The sequence below is a fragment of the Dipodomys ordii genome, unplaced genomic scaffold (genome assembly GCF_000151885.1).
Source record: "Dipodomys ordii isolate 6190 unplaced genomic scaffold, Dord_2.0 Scaffold40, whole genome shotgun sequence".
Lineage (NCBI taxonomy): Eukaryota > Metazoa > Chordata > Mammalia > Rodentia > Heteromyidae > Dipodomys > Dipodomys ordii.
Window position 1 is genome coordinate 6,275,168 of NW_012267256.1, and position 21,417 is coordinate 6,296,584.

Consider the following 21,417-nt stretch of genomic DNA (forward strand, 5'->3'; position numbering starts at 1 on the left):
AAGCCACACTTCTAGGATCCATAGAGTTAAATGATACATTGGAGGCCTACCTCGTCCATCTCTGATTCAGTAATGAGATACTAGTTCATATCAAGGAATCAAGGCATTTCATTTGGCGATTTCAGCCTAAGTGGAGAAGCAGATGGTAGCTAATTGTGTCATCATCAAGGGGAAACTTACCTAAGGCTTTGAACATTTGCATTCCTCCATATTTTCCTTCAAACAGGACAGTGTTGTTTAATGGATTGAAGGCACGGCACATTCTCACCAAAACCACTTCCAAACAACCTAGGGGTTAAACAGATCAAAAACATGTATATATACCCAGTAATAAAGTGGTCATTGGTACATACAAGGCAAGAGGGAGAGAGAGGGAGGGAGGGAGAGAGAGAGGAAGGGAGGGAGAGAGAGAGAGGGAGGGAGAGAGAGAGGGAGGGAGAGAGAGGGAGGGAACAGAGGGAGAGAACAAAGGGAGGGAGAGAAAGGCACTGAGACTTCTCCGTTTCTCCCCATAAAGCTCTATTTTAGAAATAAAGCTGTCTTGATACTTAGGTAAAGAATTAAAGAGAAAATCTACCTTAAAGCTGACAGAAATGGAAGGCACAATGACACTGGTCAGGAAAGACTATCTATCTATCTATCTATCTATCTATCTATCTATCTATCTATCTATCTATCTATCTATCTATCTATCTATCTATCTATCTAGTTGTACAAAGGGGTTTCAATTCAACATAACAGTTTGTGAGTACAATGCATCTGAATCAATGTCACCCCTTGATTGCCCTCCCCCTTATCTCTTAATTCCCCTCCCCCATATCCCCTCAATTTACCTGGACCTATGTTCACCATACACACATTGAATATTACGATTGCATCCACCCACCTTTCTTCTCTCCGTTTGTCTGCCTTCCCCCGCCTCAGCCCATCCTCCCTTGACCTCCTCCCCCTCCTCCAACTCATATTTCAGCTTCCTGGTATTTATTTCCTAGTTGTATGAAGGAATTATACCAGTGCATTCTTCCCATGAAAATACCATACTTTAGACAATATGTTTCTGTACATATGCATATGACTCTGTGTATATATATATTCATGCATGTTTATAATTTAGCTCTAACTTCCACTTAAGAGGAAACACATAGACTTTGTCTTTCTGAGCCTGAATTATTTCACTTAACATCATATTTTTTCTAGGTTGGTTAGGAAAACATTTCTGTTTTTGACTAATGTTCAATTCCTTTTTCATTTTTTTTTATATTTTAGTACTGTACAAAGATGTTTCCATGGGGCTGGGAAGGTGGCTCAGTGGTAGAGCGCTTGCCTTGCATGCCTGAGGCCCTGGGTTCGATTCCTCAGCACCACATAGGCTAAGAGAAAAAAGCCGGAAGTGGCGCTGTGGCTCAAGTGGTAGAGCACTAGCCTTGAGCTGAAGAGCTGAGGGACAGCGCCCAGGCCCAGAGTTCAGGCCCCATGACTGGACTCCCCCCAAAAAAAAAGATGTTTCCATTTAGCATGCCATTTTATAAGCAAAATGCATCTTGATGAACGTCACCGGTTCACAATGGATGATACATGGGCTCAGAAAGGTGATAAATGGCTCAGCTGAATGGTCTGCCTGTTAACTTTTGTAAAAGGTTTGCTTCTGGGACCCCTGCTTTCTGCTTCTTTGCTGCATGGAGTTTCTCACAAACTTGCATATTTCAGTAGGGGGTGGCAATAGACACAGGACTTTTGGGGGTATTCCCTGGGAGCCTCATTCGCCTTGGAGACTCTTTGAAATTCAGGTTTCTTAGTCAAATATGTTTTGACCAATACTGAATGATCTCACTGCAGAGAATGATAACCAATATTTATAGATCAAAGGCTCTGAGAAGTCCTGACCTGAAGGACGTGATTAACCGTGGTGAACCAAGCTTTCTCTATTTTTTTTATTCTTCGCTTGTATTCACTACCAGCCAAATGAGAGCAGCTATTTACAGCCAGAGTGTTCACTTCAACATCTCTGCCACTAAGAAAGCTCTCTGGTGTATAGGACATGCTTAAAAATATTTATCGAATGACTGTATGCATCTATTTTTTCTCCCTCCAGACAGTTATTGGCATTTTGAGCAACTACTGCTGTATAGTTTCTTCACATTTTGGAGGAATTGGCTATTGTCCCATTGTTATTGCAATATGATGGATTCCATGTGGGTATCCTACTGGTGATTAAACTACTTCTTTGCTGCTTCTCTTATGCCACTAATTTATATTTATGTCTCTGTTTTACTTCCTTTGCTCTGCCAGTTTCTTTCTCTGGTATATAGGATTATACATAGGAGAGGATTTGCAAAGAGGAACCGAAATAACACTTTTCTGACATCAACAGAGAGATACCATTCACTGGTATATCTACACTATGGAAAGCTTTGCCCCTTACATTCATTATTTTATTTATTCCTTGCAATAGTCGTTTTAGGTGACTTTTATTAGCCATTTGTGGGCGTGTGTGTGTGTGTGTGTGTGTGTGTGTGTGTGTGTGTGCCCATCTTGGGGCTTGAACTCAGGCCTCAGAATGGTCACTGAGCTTTTGTGTTCAATGTCAGGACTCCACCACTTTGAACCACAGTTCCACTTCTGTTTTATTTTTTTTTTTGGTTAATTGTAGATCTTTCCTGCTCAGGCTGGCTTGGAACCATGATCCTCAGGTCTCAGCCTCCTGAATAGCTAGGATTACAGCAATGAGCTACTAGTGCCTGACTAGCAGCTAATATTTTTGCTGCAAACAGAGGTGTTAAAGATTATGAATTTGGTTTTTTGGTTAATTGTGAAAATACCATAGAGGGGTTACAATTACAGGAGCAAGGTCATGAGTACATTTCTTATCAAGCATTGTTCGTTTTCGACATGATGTCTTGTACATCTCCTTGTTGCAATGGGCCCACCAGTGGTCAGTGTCTGGATTGGTGATATCTGGGTCTTAGGAGTATAATGAACTGGATTCTCTTGGGTAGATGTGAAGTCGATGGTCTGTGCTGTGTCTGATTTTCTGAGTTGTCAATAAACTCTTTTGCTGCTTCTGATGCTATTTTAATTTGAGAACTTATTATTTCTAGATCATGTCTTTATTGCACAGACAAGGAAGCTACCATCTAGAAGGTTCATTTAAGGTCCTACGAAGTGGGACCAATTTTATTTTTCTCCTGTCTTTTTTTGTCTCATGTCTCTTTCTCTCCTTTGTCTCCTGTCTCCTAAGCCTTCTAGCCATCTCTTTTTCTCTGTTCTCTCTGCCCATCTCTTGACTCATACCTCTCAGATATCTCTCTCTTCCTTTCTCTCTCCCTCTTTCTCTTTTCCTCTCTTCCTCTTTCTCTCCCTCTCTTGCCTGTCTGCTTGCTTGTTTACTTACTTTAAGAAACTCCACACCATCCTGATAATGTGCCTTGCAAACGAAGCTTCCTCTTGTCACAGGCCTTGGAAACTGAGGCCCAACCAAGTCATTTGGCTTAGCAAAATATAAGCCTCTTGAGGACTTAAAGTTTTTCTAATTTCAGTCCTCCCCACTATTGAAGGTTTCTTTTTTTCATTCTCTGTGTGTAATTTAATTTGGTCTCAATGTAAGTTAGCATGTGTACCATGGCCTAAAATGGAACTTTAAGTTCCAATACTATTTTGCAATTAGATGTTTTATGTAAAATAAGAAAAATGGTCTGAGATTCCTCAAGTTTTTTCAGTGTGGACTCCTAGTTCAGTGCCCGCCAATCTACATGGAATGTTCCTGTTCTCTCCTCTTTAAAACCAAATGGGAAATATTGGCTTGCAAAAAAAATGTGTCTAAGGATTATTACCTCACATTAAGAAACACTGTCATTTGAGTTCAAAAGTTTTCTAGGAGTTAATTCAAAACGCAATTTAAAAAGTCAGCAAGGAGTTAAGGAAATGTAAAGGAAGAGGAATTTTAATGAAGAAAGCCTTGGAAAAAGGGAATTGAGGGGAAAAAAAAAGGTTTCCTTTGGATAAGAAAGGATTTGGGAAGTAAGAATTGTCTGAAAAGTTTGTTCCAAAATGGAAAAAAGATAGAAATTAATACAAACCCCAGAAGGTCCTAGTGGGTAGCAGATGGTATGAGCATGTCTTAAGTTCTTACAAGAAAAAGCCTATTAAAATTGGTAGGTAGCTAAGTTGGCTGTAATTTAAACACTGTTGTAAAACCAGCTTGTTGTTCTTTATGTCCAGCTAAAGTGTATCTGTGGAAGCCAGTGCACTCAGAGAAAGCAACCAGGAAAGTACTGGATTTCAAATGTCTTTAGCCAGTCTGTGTGGAAATATGCAGATCTCCCAGCAGGAGGGGTGACAGTCCATCCACAGCAGGCTGGGAGACTGCAGCCTACCCCAGATTCCTCCTGCCTGGACCCTTCTGACTATGTCCACCGTGGTCCAAGTGGACTGGACTCCTGCTTGACTCCATCACTCACAGCTGACTGCTGGTGAACGACTGCTTTGCATTTGCAAAACCTAAGACTCTTGGGTGACATTCTTTCTATAATACATAGCCTTGTAAAATCTTATCCAGCCTGACCTGGAAAAGACTGGTATGACCATAAGATGATGCTAAGCAAAATGATCTCCAAGATATGGAAGCTAAAGGATTTTTCTTTGGTGTTATTGCTTTTGGTGTACTATGTGAAGTTATTTCTTTTTTTCTTTTTCTTTCATTGTTCTTGTCCCCCATGGTTTATCTCCTGTTGTCACTGTAGTGGATTTTGGTACTCTGTGTTTTGTATATATGTTTATCTGATTTGGAGAAGGGAAAGGGAACAATAAAATGGGGAGACAGAGGACAAAGGGTGAACCAATGCAACAATACATTGGAAGTGAACTTTACAACCTGGGAGGGGTCTGTGGGGGAGGGAAAGTGGGAGAAAAAAGAGGAAGAGGGTAACAATGTTTGACAAGAAATGTACTCACTGCCTTGCGTATGGAACTGTAACCCCTCTGTACCTCACTTTGACAATAAAATTAAATGAAAAAATAGCTTCCATGTCACATGCTTTGCTAGGCCTTTCTCTGCTTCCATGGGGAAAGTCGAATCTGTGTCTGCTACTCTTGAACCCAAGCTGGACTTTGTGAGTCTGCTGACTGAGATGTGTGGTGGAAGAAACAGCTGAGAGAAGTCTACAGACTTCTGCCTGTGCTTTGGGAAGCCCAGTGACTCTGCTGTAGGAACTCGAGGCAGACTTGGACCCACGTGGAGAGCAATAGAGACCCCGTCCCAGAGCTTTGGCAGAACTCCAGGCTGTCAACTTTCCCGGCTGTCCAGCCATGTCAGGAAGGATATTTGAAAATGGAGCATTTGGCTCCCAAGGGTGTCTCCTCCGTGAACACTGGGAGAGGCCTTGGAGCAGCAATTATAAACCATCCCTGTACCGAGTTTGGTCAGCAAAGTAAATGACTCTTGTTTTAATTAATTTTAAGGTAGCTAGATCACTGATGACACTCAAATTAGTGCTTGAGTCATAGTTATAAATGTCTGCATCATTGAGTAAAGAAACAGCAAATCTCAGAATAATTGTAGTATGTAGCTCCAGTCCAAAGGCCAGCAATGAATTGGCTTTTTGATATCATAATCTCTCTTTTTTTTAAAAAAACCATTAAGCTATTTCATTGGTATGGCATTTATAATATAGACCTTTAAAAACTTTTATTATCTTTAAGTAGTTGTACAAAGGATCTGTCATTCAACAAAGCAGTTTATGAATACTACAGATCTAGATCAATATCAAACTTCTCAACCATCCCTCCCCTAGGTATCCTTTCCCTCCCTCTTCTTAATGAATACATTGAATTCTTGACTGCATTCTCTCTCCCTTCTTCATTTGTCTGTTCCCCTTCCCTTGAACCCACCCACCTCTTAAGTACCTATCTCCTGGTGTTTATTTTGTTGAACTTGGATTTAACCTTTCTAAGAAACTACACTATTTGAGAGCTCCCCTGAATGGACTATATTGTAGTTGGTACATTTGGGTACACTTGCATACCATCTGAAGTATTTACTTATATATTTAAAAATTAATTCTAGTTTTCCTGTATGAGAGAAAACATGTAATCTTTGTTTTTCTTTTTTTTTTTGTGGGGGGGTCCGGTCATGGGGCCTGAACTCTGGGCCTGGGCGCTGTCCCTCAGCTCTTCAGTTCAAGGCTAGCGATCTACCACTTGAGCCACAGCACCACTTCCGGCTTTTTTCTTTTTGTTTATGTGGTGCTGAGGAATCGAACCCAGGGCCTCATGCATGCAAGGCAAGTGCTCTACCACTGAGCCACCTTCCCAGCCCTAATCTTTATATTTCTGAGCTTGATTTACTTCACTTAATTTTTTCCACATCCTTCCATCTTTCCACATCCTTTGCAAATGCAATGTCATTCCTTCTAATTGATGAGTAAAATTCCCTTGTGTGTGTGTGTGTGTGTCTATATATATATCTATATCTATCTATATATCTATGTATATATATATCACATTTTCTTGATCCATTTGTCTATTGAGGGCCATCTGGTCTGATATCATACCTTAGCTATGGTGAATAGTGTTGCAATGAACATGGTTGTATTGGTGGGTTTACTGTATCCTAACTTGGACATTACTTTTTTTACTTCTATAAATCCTTGCCTCCCTTTGCTTTAAGATGGGAAAGTAATTAGCTCATGAGGTTAAATGAGATATCAAATGAAAATATGTGTGCATATTATTTTATGTAAAAAGATTATTATTATTACTATTACTATGAACTATGACCAAAGAGTAACTCATACACCACAGTATCCTTTCTTTCTTTCTTTCTTTCTTTCTTTCTTTCTTTCTTTCTTTCTTTCTTTCTTTCTTCCTTCCTTTCTTTCCATCTCTCCTTCCTTCCTTCCTTTCTTCCCTCCTTCCTTCCATCTGTCTCCGTCGCTGTCTCTGTCTTTCTTGTTTGTACTGGGTTTGAACTCAGGGCCTGAGTACTATCCATAGCTTTTTTGGTTAGACTGGTCCTTTACCACTTAAGCTACAGCTCCATTTCCAGCTTTTTGTTGGTTTATTAGAGATTCCTGCCTTGTCTGACTTCAAACCAGAATCCTCAGATCTCAGCCTCTTGGGTAGCTAGAATTATAGGTGTAAACCATTGGCACAGGGCATAATTTTCTGTTTTCAAAGGAATCTAGAAAGGGAATGGTATCTGCAAAGTCAACTACATGTAGATTTTCATGGGATACTTCCAAAGTGAGTGCTTGTGGGTTAGAGGGTGTATGAGAGGAGGGAAGGAAGAAAGATGAAGTTGGTAAAGTTCCGGAGCATCATAGCTGCAGGCTATCCTCATTAAAGGGATTGGAAATGACCGCAGTGGCGGCGCTCAGCCAGCCTGAATTGTTTCCTTTCACAGAAGGCAAGGAGCAGGCCTTAGTGCCAGCTCGGCAACTCAGCCACCTTGACACGCTAATTATTTGCACAGCCCGTCAAGCTGGGTATCGCAGCCTCCACAATTAATAGGTCTACTTTCAATAAGCAAAACTGTATTTGACTTCAAAGGGGGAAAATGAATGCACACTAAGAGTTTCCTTTGGGACTTAGCTGACAATGTGGATGGCAAAAATGAGATCTAGCTACCTGTTGGAAGAAGGAGATTCTGGAATTGTTAGAAAGCTAAGGATCAAACACATTTGGGTTTAAAATAAAGGCCCCATGAGACTTCTGCTCACCTGACTTCAGAAGTAGAATCTGGTCATTCTGACAGAGCTCCATGAAGCCTGTGATCCGCTTTGCAAACTCAACCACGTACTGGATGGCGTGAGTGATCTGGATGGCACACTGCTGCCACAAAGCTTCCCTGGACTGGAGAGAAGACAGAGTGGGAACAGTCAGAAGTGCCACAGAGAGTTGAAGACATAGTCAGTGATACCTCACAAGGCTCACCTGCCACTTGGGGCCTAAGGTGGGAAAGTAAGTGATTCTGTTAAATGTTCAGAGCAATGTTTTCTTTTATGTTTATGTTCTGACCTGTCTGAATCTCAATACACCACCATTGCCAAAATACTAAGGCAAAATTAATAGAAGTATTATTGCTTCCCTCTCTCTCTCTGTCTCTCTTTCTCCGCCCCCCCTCCCTTTTTGGCCTGAGTCTGGGAATTGACCTCAGTACCTAAGGCTTTCACTCATTGGCTAGCGCTCTACCAATGGAGCCTGGCATCCAACCATTGAAGTATTGTTTAAAATAGTTATTTATTTTACTACTTTTTCCTTCTTTTCACCCAAACAAATTCAGTTTCCTAATCTATTAGATAAAAACATGATTTCATTCATGGCCTTAAAGAATGTCATTTTCATGGGTCCTGGGTGGCCTTTAAACTTTAATATTTTATTTATTTATTTATTTGTGGGTTGGTTGGTTGTGGAGCTGGAACTCAGGACTAGGCACTGTCCTTGAGCCTTTTATTTCAAGGCCAGTGTTCTATCACTTTGAGCCACAGCTCCACTTCCAGTTTTCTGGAAGTTCATTGGAGATAAGAGTCTCATAGACTTTCCTTTTCTGGCTGGCTTTGAACTGTGATCCTCAGATCTCAGCCTCCTGAGTAGCTAGGATTACAGGTGTGAGCCAGCGGCACCCAGCTCAGAATTCTTCCAAAGGAAAGGGCATCCCATGAAATGAAATCACTCTCATGAATAATATAGCATTTACTCCCATTATACTATAGAATAATATAGAATATAAATGTATTTTAGTTCTTGGGCTTCTTCTATTTGACCTGAGAACCTTAAATCCATGTTGTATGGGTTCTGCTTTTTATTCACCACAGAAATATCTCTACCTCCACATCCATGTTTATATAATAGTAATAAAGCTTGTTGTTCTGTGAGAGAAAAATCAGTATGATATGTAAGCCATACATTTAGATACACATATATTTATATATCTGATTTTTAAAAAATTCCACTGAACTTGGGTGCCAGTGGCTCACACCTGTAATCCTAACTACTCAGGCTGAAATCTGGGGATCATGGTTTGAAGCCAGCCAGGGTAGGAAAGTCTGTGAGACTCTCATCTTAAATACACTACTTAGATAAAGCCAGAAGTGGTGCTATGATTCAGTGGCAGGGCACTAGCTTTGAGCAAAAAAAAGCTCAGGGACAGTGCCCAGGCACTGATTTCAAGTCCCAATACTGGCACACAAGAAAACTCCTTCCTCCCCCGCCCATTCCACTCATTGGTTGATCTTATCATTAAGAATTTCAATCCTGAAGTCAGGAAATAGGAACATCAAACAAGAAGCAACTACTTCCCTTTACGAATTCTCCCTTGTATATGCAGAAATGTTGCCACTAATAATAGCATGAGAGTTTTTATTTCTTGTGTCCTTTTCAGTGGGTAGGGAAAGAATAAAAATTTAGAATATTTCCTTTCCTGTGTGTGTGTGTGTGTGTGTGTGTATGTGTGTGTGTGTGTGTGTGTGTGTGTTAGAGAAGGTTAACGCACAGGGGCTCAAGAAGCCAGCATGAACTATATTAAGACCATGTGAGGAAGGCACACTATCTCTGGGAGGTCAGTCAGACAGTGCCTTTCACTAAGCCCTGTATGGTACCCAGGAGTGACGTGGACTAAGATATCCCTGGGGCTGAGATTGAAGGTGGCGGATATGAGTGGATTACAGAGGAGAGTCTGGTTGTGTTGCAGAGTACCTTGCTTTGATACGCCTTAATCTCCTCATAGGTGTGAGTCTGCCACGCCAGCTGGTGCAGCTCCTCCATGGTGTACTGACAGGTCTCCAGGTGGGACTTGATGATGTTTTGTGCAATTCGATCTAGGAGAAAGCATATCAATTTGAAGGCTTGTAACTGAAATCATGCTAAGAAGTTCACTACAGGAATGTGCTCTGGAGATTTTCTAATGGCACTGGAACAACTTTAACATTTCACAGCACAATCTCTCGTAAAATCTCTGAACTCCCCCACCCTCTTTTTTTTTTAGACAGGGCCCTACTACTTAGTCCAGGTTACCGTTAACCATGCTATATAGCGCAGGTGTGCCCCAAACCCACCATTCTGCTTTCTGCATTTTCAAAATTTGCAGTCTTTTGATCAATGTTCCTCCTCTTGCCTCTCCCTGTTGGATGACAGCTATGAGATTTTTTCATGTTGTAAAATGTTCAAATAATGCCTTTCTTTAAAGATACATGAACTTTTTTTTTTACCTTATTGGTTTGAAAAGTAGTTTTATTGCATTTAAGTAGTTCTACAAAGGGGCTACCATTCAACTGATCAGTTTATAAGTACAAGGCATCTTGATGAAAATTACCCCTTTCGTAAAAGTATCTTGTTCGATTTTGGCCTGAATATCTATTAAAAATCCTACTGCATACTGTCTAAATAGTTTAAAATGTTTTGAAGCCTATTAAGATCTCATTTAATTGCATATGTAGAAAGTTTACATATAAATATATTTGCCCATCTTAAAAATGTGTTTATCTTTCACAGACAAGATTATAATAATGATGAGCTCAGAAAGAAAAGATTATAGGAATGAAGGAACAGATTAGAAGGACCGAGATAGAATCACACTTTGCAGATGACACTCGTCAGGTAGATTTGCTTTTAGACCATGCATCCATCTTACACCAATAAGAACAGAATAATAGATGAAATAATATGGGCCCTTGAGTTGATTTTTTTTTTTTTGGTCCGTCATAGGGCCTGAACCCTGGGTCTGGGCACTGTCCCTAGCTCAAGGCCAGCTCTCTACCACTTGAGCCACAGCGCCGCCACTTCTGGCTTTTTTCTGCATATGTGGTGCTGAGGAATTGAACTCAGGGCCTCATACATACATGCAAGGCACGCACTCTACCACTGAGCCATTTTCCCAGCCTCCCTTGAGTTGAGTCATGGAGCTATTACATTCAACTTTCTTAACTTATTATATACTATTTTTCCCTTTACACATGGACATGATAAATTATACAGGACTCTAAACATTCACACAGTGAGACCAAAGAAGGATATTCTTGGGAGAGGATCACAAATGCTCGATAGCTACATGCATATGATCGTATAAAATGATGTTGATCGAAATGAACTCAAGGAAATGGAAAAAGAGTTATTTTTTGTTTTTTTTGCTTTGTTTTTGTTTGTTTTCTCTTTTGTTGCTTTTTTCACTCCGGTACCTTTTATCTTATATATAAGGTTATCTGATTTGGGGAGGGCACGGGGAAGCACAGAAATGGTGGAAAAAAGGGTGAACAAGTGCAGCAGTGGTACTCACTAGACACTATGTTGAAAATGAACTATATAACTTATGGAGGAGGGGGGCAAGGAAGGAAAACTGGGAGACAAGGAGGGAAGTGGTGACACTGTTCCAAAAGAAATGTCCTCACTACCTGACTTGTGTAACTGTAGCCCCCGTGTATACCACCTCTACAATAACACCTGGATGAAAAAAGTTATAAATGAGGATATGATTATGCTTCTAAAAAGTGGAGACAAACACAATACTGTTGTGTTGTTTTTGGAGTAGTTTGTTCCAGATGAGTTGTATTTTATCTTGCATTTGATCAGTTTGCATTTGGTGTGTAAAAGTGGAGTGAGAGAGTCAGAGAGAAGAGCTTTTCTGCAGGGCTCTGGTGAGGCCCCAGAAGCTGGAGAAGCCAGCAGGAGGCCTTCCTTTGTGCCATCTGCTGTTTGAACATCCGGAGACAGGGACAGCTTGAGTCACCCAAATACCTGGTAGTTTGGTGTGTGGGGTGTGTGTGGAATGAAGAAGAGGGAATCTTTTGCCCAGTCACTTCTTGGCTCATGCAGAAATGGGATTTTTCTTGTGTTTTCCGGTTGTATCCTTTCAAATGCAAATTCTATTTTTTTACCCCTTAAAATGGCTCTCTTTTGTTTTCCCAGGACAGTCCTGAGAACAGTCATTGGGTTTCTTGTCTTTATGTCTCTAAGTTTTTCTGATTGTATGTGATAGGAACTCAATTGAGTTTCAGTGATACAGACAATGAGAAATGTCAGTTAGGATATGAGTGAAATTTCTAAATCCCACTCCTTCACTGGTTCACTGGCACCCCAAAAACACTGAATGGAAGCCAACCATGTTGATCACTGTTAGCACATGCTGTATAGTTTGTCTTGGTGGAAGCAATCTGATGCTTCCAATGGACATAGAACAGAGATGTGACTCAAGCAATCAGTGTCACCAAAAGAAGCTCTTCCAACATTTGTTAGTTTTTTCCCTCATCAAAACAGGGGAGAGAGTAGAAGATGATGTAAAAGGTTAACTTACAAGATGATGGTCATACTTTATTGAGCATGTGTAGACTTTCATTGTCTATCATAACACAAAGTACTTCCTTAAAAAAAAATTCCTATAGTACCAGGCAGGGTAGTACATGCCTGTAATCTCAGGCATTTGAAAGGTACAAGAAGATGATCTGAGGCCAACTTCTGAAATAGAACACAAGATGATGGGAACAATATAAAACAATAATTAAAGCAAAAATCACCTGGCTGGTATCACTAAGGTGGCAGAGTGTCTGTCTAGCAAGAAAGAGGTCCTAAGTCGAAACCACAGCACCAACAGACAAGCAATTCCAAACTCTCCGTTTTTCAATTCCTCTACACGTCATACCGCAGAACACTGGTAAATCGTGGTTCAGTATTGTTTATTTTCATCTGTACATCCCAGCTATTTATATTTTAACGTACATCTCTTCTCTGATTGTTAAGTGAAAACATAAAAGCTCTTATATCTTTATAGTTGTCAAACTTCTGTCTTCATGGAGTAGTTTGTTTTCGGCTTCAAAGATCTGCTGATTTGTTGGCAATTTACAGGCTCCAGGTTTTGGAAGCAAAACTAGAAATATTCATCAAAATTACATTCCGGGGAAAAAAACAAACTGTCCTTTTTTATCCTGCTGGTACTGAGGTTAGAGTTTAAGGTCTTGTGCTTTCTCTGCCAGTGATCTAACTTGAGCAATGCCTTTAGCTGGGCTTTTTGCTGGCTGTTTTAGAGATAGAGCTGTGTGAACTTTCTTTTCCTTGGGGTGGTTTTGAACTATGGTTCTCCAGATCTCAGCCTCCAGAGTAGCTGGAATGACAGGCTGTGAGCCACCAGTGCCTGGCTACTATCTGTTCATTAGATTATCTTCTGGGAACCACTAGCCAAAGCTTAAGAACTCTCTGGTCTTCTGCCCTTGGCCACTCAATAGTACTATGGAGTATGAGGGGAGCAGGGCAGACATAATGAACATGTGGGAAAGTGAAAACATGTACGCTCTAGGACTTGACTCAGATATCCGTTCAGTGGGAGGGCTTCTCTGCCTTTGCTATGATTCGCTCTGTGAAAAGGCTGGCCACACTCAGTGTCCTGATGCCGCCTTCTACTGAGGCTCCTGCTGTGTGCTTCTGTCTGCCTCAGACCTTCAGCGCTGTGAGCTCTCCAGGAACTGCGTCATAACAGAGCCTACCACCGGACTGTCCCAATGGCCTGTTCACAAATGGGTTTTGAGCAACGCTTCTATTATATAACAGGGCACAGCGTAGGCTAAAACAAAAGACATTGCCTTTGTGTGGAAGGATCTTGCAATCAGATCAGACCACATATTCCACAGGATTGTGGGAACCTCCAAAACAAAGTGTCTTAACTCCATAGGCTCAATAATAAATAACCACAGCAGAGCTCAGCTGGGCCTTGAAGGGTCAAACAGGTAGGGAGAACAATATTATAAAGGCACAGAAAAATGATCTCCACACTGATGTCTTATACTATCACCGCCCTTACATCTTTATAACCAGCCTCCCTTTTATGTATCTTAATCTTTTCCATCTATTCATTTTACTTGCGTGGAGACAAGGTTTTGCTATGTATATAGTCAAAGCCAGACAAGTTTGTGATCCTCCTACTTCAGCCTTCTCAGTGCTGGGATTACAAGTGTGCTTTACGACAGCTGGCCACGTTTGCTTTCATTGGGGGAAACAAGGGAGGTTCAGAAAGAAGGCGTGGCACTGGACCAGTTTTTATGGAGTCAGGAAATGCAGTGCGACAATGGGTTCATATTTCATGGCAAGAGTTCTGGTGTGTTTGCAGTAGAGGGCTTGGGAGCACTGAAGGAGGGGTGGATGGATAAGCAATCTGGAGCTCTATCTTGTAGGATTCTAGATCTTATCTCTGATTTTTTTTTAAATCTTGAAGGCAAATGGGAAGCGGAGGAAGAAGGGACATGGCAGACAGTGACATGGTCAGTTCTTTAAGGAAAATGATCCTAGCCATAGCCAAGAAGAAGAAATGGCACTGGGTGGGGGATGGGGGTGGGCGGGTGGGGAGTGGAGTTAGCCAGGCTGTTGTGAAAAGCAGGGTAAGATTTAAGAAGGTCTGCTGGAGATGAAGTGGAAGGTTGAGATTCAGAACCAATCTGAAAGCAAATACAGGAGAGCAGCAGATAGAGCAATAAGAAAATGAGGGGGTATTAGATAGAGTAAGTGCTTGATCAACGATGAGTCCTTAAGGATAATATTGAGAATGTCTATCCATCCATCCATCCATTTTATCCACCCATCCATCTTTCTTTCATCTGTCCAATAAACACCCAAATGTCCATCGACCTCCTGCCTTATTTTGCAAGGCATTTGAGAAAGCAAAGATGAACCTTTTTGTTGATCATCTCAGAGCCCAAATACTCAGAACGACTCAGAAGCCTGCACCAAGCACACACTATTTCCCAGGCCTGTGTGGCAAGCATAAGAGACAAATCTCTTGGCACAGAAGCCTTGCAAATGGCAATGGAGGTACAGCTGCAGGAGCTGCGGTTGCAGCTATATTTCCCCCTCAGCTTTCCCCCCATTCTACAGTGCAGAGGTGAGTCACATGCAAAAACCGATTTGACCCTGACAAGGCTCAGGTCCTTAAGGCATAAGGTTTTCTGGGTAAAACGAGATGTGGCCTCAAGGGAGCCTGGCTGGAAGTCTCGTTCTGAAGAATAGAAAGGATCTTGAACATCAGAGGAAGTTTGCTTGGACTGAGAGTCTACAGTTGTGTAAAAGGAAGGACTTCAAAGGAAGGGACAAAAGGAGAGACAAAGAATACAGTATGCAAAGTTTCTTCTGGGAGCCAAAGGAACTTTCAAGAGTCCTTGCCTGGACAAATAGAAAAGGTAATCTTAAACGCAGTCCTCTCCAGGGACCAGCCACATGAGAAAGTCCAGACAAAGGAGGTGGAGGCCAAGAAGCCTAGGAGATGGAATCTTTCGGGGCAATTGAACACCCTCCCTCCTCACTCTGACTAGGGTTGCAGCTCTATCAGAGTTCAGCTTGTTGGATTCTTGAGCTTGGGCCGCACATGGTAGTTACTGAAGAAGGAGCTGGCATCCAACAGGCCGGGCAAATGGGCCTGACAGGAATGCAGCACAGAAAACCAACTCATGGGAAATTCTGCCACCATTAGAGGTGATGCACTGGACTAGGGAAAAGGCGGATGAGTTTTTAAGTGGAGGTGATGATGAGCTTCTGGGGAGAACACGGTTCTGTCTTCTTATAGCTAAAGTCCTAAGGTGTGATCAGTAAGACCGAGATTGGGTTAGCACCCTGGAGTGGGAAAGCTGCTTTGATCATAACAGAAGTACACAGTTACTTATATGCTACTCTTAATTTCATGTGTAGTCTCTCTCTCTCTCTCTCTCTCTCCCTCTTCTCTCCTTTTTCCTTTCCATATTCCTATAGGGATAAACATATAAAAAGATTGGTTTCTATAAAATTTCTATTGTGTTTTAGTCTTTGACTTATTTACTTATTTTTAGGGAAAGGCTTATTCTAACTCAGGATTAATGTTTGATTAATAGAACCCGTCACTTCATACATGAAGCTAACTTTATGGGATGGAAATGAGAATGTATAATTGGAATGCAAAAAAGAAACCAAGAAACTTTAAAAAATAATTGATACAGGCCAGTAAACAAAATGTTCAATGATACTGCTGAAAGTGTCACACACATTTCTCTAAAAGTCTTAAGGATAACCTTTGCTTTTGATATGGGTAAGAAGAAGACAGAAATTAAGTTTTGGAAGGGGAGATGGAATACAATTGGTAGTAATTCTCTATAGTGTGTGCAATAATTATAGAACTCATCTCCTTCCTCCAGCTCAAGTCAGACCATATCTTCATACCTGTAAGTTTCTCTTTCTCTCTCCTTCCTGCTCCCCTCCCTCGTGCAAGTGCACGCACGCGCACACGCACGCACACACACACACACACACACACACACACACACACACACACGAACCTTCACATTCCCTACCCAGCCTCAATATTCTTCATTGTGATCGCTTCAATAAATCAAAGAGGGAAAGGAAGCCCCTCTTGAAGTCAAGATGTGACAAAGTTTACACAGCTCAGCGGAGTTTTAAAGGTCAGTCGTATCAGAAGATATCAAAAGATGTAAGGAAAAAAAAACCTTGAAGCAATGGTTAAAGAAATATAGGCAAAACAGCTTTTCCTGCGTATTGATTCAATAGTAAGACAACGTTTGAAAACAAGTCATCCAAATTACCTAGTTTCTATGTAGAAAACAAGCTACCTCTGCTTATTTTGGCAAAGAAAGAAGTAAACTGACAAGGTGACAACTTCTTGTTTATAACTGCGATGTTATAAAAAGAGGAACCAGCTTGCAGCTACTAAAATAGCAAGTGACCTTCTGGGGTTCTGATTTCAACCACTCAGCGGGTTTTTCCACCAAAGGGGCTTATTTTAGCTCTCAGTAGACATTTCTAGCAAATGGCGCTCTCCAAAGGCTACAGGGGCTCCGATACAGATGGCAAGGGAGGTTTCTAGAAGCCCCCATCCTGGGAATGGGGAGCGCTGAGGATATCTTTAAAACAGGTACCTTTATGTTTATTTGCAAAGAGCACTCTGGCCCAGCTGCTGAGATTCAAGCAGGACAGAGCAGTAGAGGGTGTTGTGTTTGAATTTCCTGAGTCTCCACCTGCCTACCTCCTTGCCTCTTCTTATGGAATGCTCTTTCATGATGAACTGTACCCCCCATTCATTTTCCTCCACAAGAGAGCTTTTTTCCCCCTTTTAGACTTGAAAGTATTCTTGCTAAAAATGCTCTGTCTCAGCCTCAATCAAAATGATTAATGAATTTTTAATTTGTCACTTGCCTTAAGAATCTAAGAAACCTCTGTTTTAGTTTATATGATTATTGTGAAAGTGGAATTCTTAAGGGATTCTCTTTGAATGAATGTCAAGATATCTCTGTGGACTTGCTCAAGGCATGCTTTAAGTGCTTGAATTAGGTTTTCATAGTATCACGATTTCTTAGAATCCACACTTAAGGGCTGTTAGCTACATGATATTAAAACAATGAGTTGTAAAGTGAAACATTTCAGCAAATACATTTTTGGTTTTTACAGTGGATCACTAATTTTATGAGTTTTCTGTCATTAGGCAGATAAAGCTTTGTGGCTTGTTATTGATGACAATGTCTGAGAAGATAATACCATGTAAAGGCCTCCTAGAGTTTCTATTTAGAGATCATTCTTTTAGCATAAATAAAACTCTGCTTCAGAATAAAAATATTAACATTTAAACTTAAAACAAAAATGTTATTAGTGATCCATTAACCTTGACAGAAATAGTAGACTTAGCATTTATGGGTTTTGAATTTTTTAGCCTGTACTGGGGATTGAACTCAGGGCCTTGGGCTCGCTTTTGGCTTTTTCCCCCATGACTGAAATGGTACCACTTGAGCAACATCTTTTTCCGTATTTATTAACTAGTTAGATTGACTGTAGATAAGAGTCTCACAATTTTCTCTTTCCCAGCCCGGCTTCCAACTGTAAGATTCAGATTTCAGCCTCCTGAATAGCTATTATTACAGGCCCGCGTTACAATGCCTGCCTTGAATTCTTCTTAGGGGCAACAATAGCCCCTCACTTTTTGCTGTCCATGATAAAGCTTCCAGTCTTCTTTTCGTGTAAAAATCTAGTCTATCCTTTATTCAGAAACTGGCATCACTGATTTTTTCCTTTTATGTATCAAATTTTTTGCATCAAGGTTTTTTTTCAGAAAAAAATATATGAACAAAACATAATATTGTATTTCTGTCTTTAAAAATGCTGAAAATATGATAAAACACACATTAATCAAAGATGAGAAACAATAATGAAAATCAGATTAATGAGAATAATAACAGTAACTGAACAAAGACTAAGAGAACAGATTAGGTGGCTTGAATTCTCTCAAGATTCATGGAATATAGTAGTTAACTAAAAAGTGAGCTGGGCACCCAGGGTCTTACCCTGTAGTCCTGGCTACTCAAGGAGGCTGAGCTCTGAGGCTCCATACCAGCCTGGGCAGGAAAGTCCATGAAGCTTTTACCTCCAATTGATTACCAGGAAACCGGAAGTGGAACTGCAGCTCAAAGTGGTAGAGTGCTAGCCTTGAGCAAAAAAGCTCAGGGACGACACTCAGGCCTTGAGTTCAAGCACCACAAGCATAAAAAGAGAGAAGCCAGGAAATGAAAACCAAAAGAAGCCATATAACATTTGTCCCTAAGCAGAGCACATAAAAAATAATAACACAAAAAAACCGAATCACATTAACTGTAAAAAGGGATGATTTCTTAATTGCTGAAAAACAGAAAGATGGTTTGGATCACGACTGTTTTGTTTCAGTGCATTAGTGCATGTCTAATTTGGGGGAAAATTGCAGTTTCCTTTCTGAAACTAGTTAATAAAATTGAGAAAGAATCTCTTAGGAAAACATTACATTTCAAAGTTAACTTTCAAGTCAGAAGACCTCTTTCCTAGAGCAATCAGAAAAGGTTAGCACAGGAAATGTCCTACAATTTGGTGAATTCTACAAGAAGCTGTAGGTAAAACGAGGAAGATCCCTTTCAGACTTGGCTTTGGGAAAGTCATGAACTTCCTAAAGTTCTAAGATTTTATTTTTCTTTAATTCGATTCTCCGTTCACGGAGGATCTGACAGCGATGATGTATTCTTTCTTTCCTTTTACTTTGTGCCAGCACCAGGGCTTGAACTCAGGGCCTTGGTCTTTCGTTTGGCTTTGTCATTCAAGGCACTAGGTCACTGGAACCACACCTCCACTTCCAACTTGTTGCTGGTTAATTGTAGCTAACTGTCTGTCCAAGGTGTCTTGTAACCTTACGGAGTGTAGATCTCAGCCTCCTAAGCAGCTAAGCCGGTGCCTGGACTTCCTTCCCTTTTCCTCCCTCCCTCCCTTCCTCCCTGCCTCCCTCCCTCCTTCCCTGCTTGCTTGCTTGCTTGCTTGCTTCCTTCCTTCCTTTTTTTTCTTTCTCCTACTGGGGTTTGAACTGAGGGCTTTTGCTTGCTAGCCAGGCAGTCTACAGCTAAGTCTTGCTTCTAGGAAGGATGATGTTTTCTAAAAGTTGTGGGAAACTGTGGGTCACTGGGGGAATCCATGGGGATTTTATACTGTTTGGCCCATGCAGGAAATGACATACAGAACTAGGAGGAGGAGGGTACTGTTTCCAGTCTGCAAAGCACGTGAAAATCCTTAGATAAGACAGACAATACGGTTTGGACCCTATTAAAATCTTCACCTCCTCTCTTTTAAAAGCTGCTGTACTTCCATACTTTACCCAGAGGACAACCAGGGGGTCACAGATGATGAAACCTAATTATCACAATTGCTCAGGGCCATCATTAGGATTGATTTTTACTGTTCGAATTTTGTTGACATATGGATTGGTTGTTAATTTAAACAGGAGCAATTCCCCCCCCCCCCCACCTCACTACCCTTTTGGAAATGCAGTCAATGCATTGCTGACCTTTTAAGAAGAAGTAATTTGGAGGTAATCTAGGGGGCCATTTTTACATTTTCAGACACTTAACCTAAACCTGAAAAAGTAATTCGATTATTTAAATAATGCACTTAATTGACTAATGTTTTAAAATAAGTGCTTTCCAAATAGTCCAGCACCAATTGTTCCAGAACAAACTGGTCTGAAAACCAATTAGCATTTCCCCAAAGGCCTCACAGATATCCTCAAAGTTAAATAGTAATTTCACTCTCCTCACTGTTGAGGGAATATTGTCAAAGAAAAGTTTATCTTCAAAGACTAACCAAAACCAAACAAAAACAAGAGTTACATCTGAGAGCTTTCTCAACCAGTGTGTTCACATTTGCAAATGTGAACAGAAATAAAACCTATACTGGCAAAAGCCTATTAAGTTAGCTCTATACTCAGTTAATGAAGCTAAACGTATATTGATTGACCTCCGTTAACCAGGTGATCAATGGGCATGTCTGGCTTTCAGGGGCCATGTGGTATTTTAACCCTAACCAGCTCTTCCAAAACTGGGTGCCTGAAAAGGAGCAGTGCACTTTTACTGCCGCTGAAGCCAAAGCAATTTTGAGATCTGGGAGCCAATGTCAAAGCTTGCAATGTGTTAAAAGCATGTTTTCTTTTTACTTTGTTTCTTTTCTTTCTTTCTTCCTTCCCTCCCTCCCTCCTTCCTTATCCTTCCTCCTTCCTTTCTTCCTTCCTTCCTTCTTTCCTTCCTCCCTCCCTTCCTTCCTTCCTTTCTTCCTTCCTTCCTTCCTTCCTTCTTCCTTCCTTTCTTTCTTCCTTCTTTCCTTCCTCCCCTCCCTCCTTCCTTCTTCCTTTCCTCTTTTCTTTCTTCCTCTCTTTTTTCTTTGTCTGTAGCATAACATTTTGCAATATGATTCTACGTGGAAACTGCCAGTAGGATTATTTCATAGGTCACCATATAAGCAACCAGTATTCCCTTCTACAAAGCCACAGGCAGACACCTTTGAAATCTTTTTCTTACTGCAGAATAGTTCATACCTACTATGAATTTTTGAAATTGGGTGTATTACATAGAATTGGCTTTCCAAGAGCTGATCAAAACATCTCTCTTTTTTTTCCTGGTAGATTTTAGAATCTCTTCATGAAGTTCTGAATTCTGAGTCAAAATTGAGTCCTAGAATAGTATCTCCAGGGAATGTGGCTTAGTGGTAGAGTGCTTGACTAGTGCGCATGAAGACCTGGGTTTCATTCCTCAGTATCACATACGCAGAAAAAGCTGGAAGTGGTGCTGTGGCTCAAGTGGTAGAGTGCTAGCCTTTAGCAAAAGAAACTCAAGGACAGTGCCCAGGCCCTGAGTTCAATCCCCAGGACTGGCAAAAAAATGTATCTCCAGAGAAAGGAAGTCTAGTAAGGAAAATTAATTTGCACAATTTCCAGTCAAAACATACAAGGTGATAGATTAGCGAATGCTAACAGATTAGGAAAGCTGTAAAAACAGAGGAACCAGCCTGCAGATGACTAAGCATTCAGACATTGTGGACAGACAGGCACATTTGGAAGAGCAGAATTGAGCATCTAGGTGTATGTGGTCAACATTTGTGGACACCAGAGCCTTTCTAGTCACAATGTTT

The 21,417-nt window shown here is 40.9% G+C and overlaps 1 protein-coding gene across 1 annotated transcript in view; it reads right to left on the reverse strand.

Annotated features, from left to right (window-relative positions):
* Rorb (RAR-related orphan receptor B) overlaps positions 1-21,417 on the reverse strand; it is a 78,236-nt gene that overhangs the window by 20,193 nt on the left and 36,626 nt on the right. The window contains exons 5-7 of the mRNA XM_013018432.1: positions 9,691-9,812; positions 7,716-7,848; positions 181-288 (exon numbers count right to left, since the gene is read on the reverse strand). Of these exons, the coding sequence (XP_012873886.1) occupies positions 181-288; positions 7,716-7,848; positions 9,691-9,812 (363 nt within the window). The remainder of the gene's footprint in view (positions 1-180; positions 289-7,715; positions 7,849-9,690; positions 9,813-21,417) is intronic.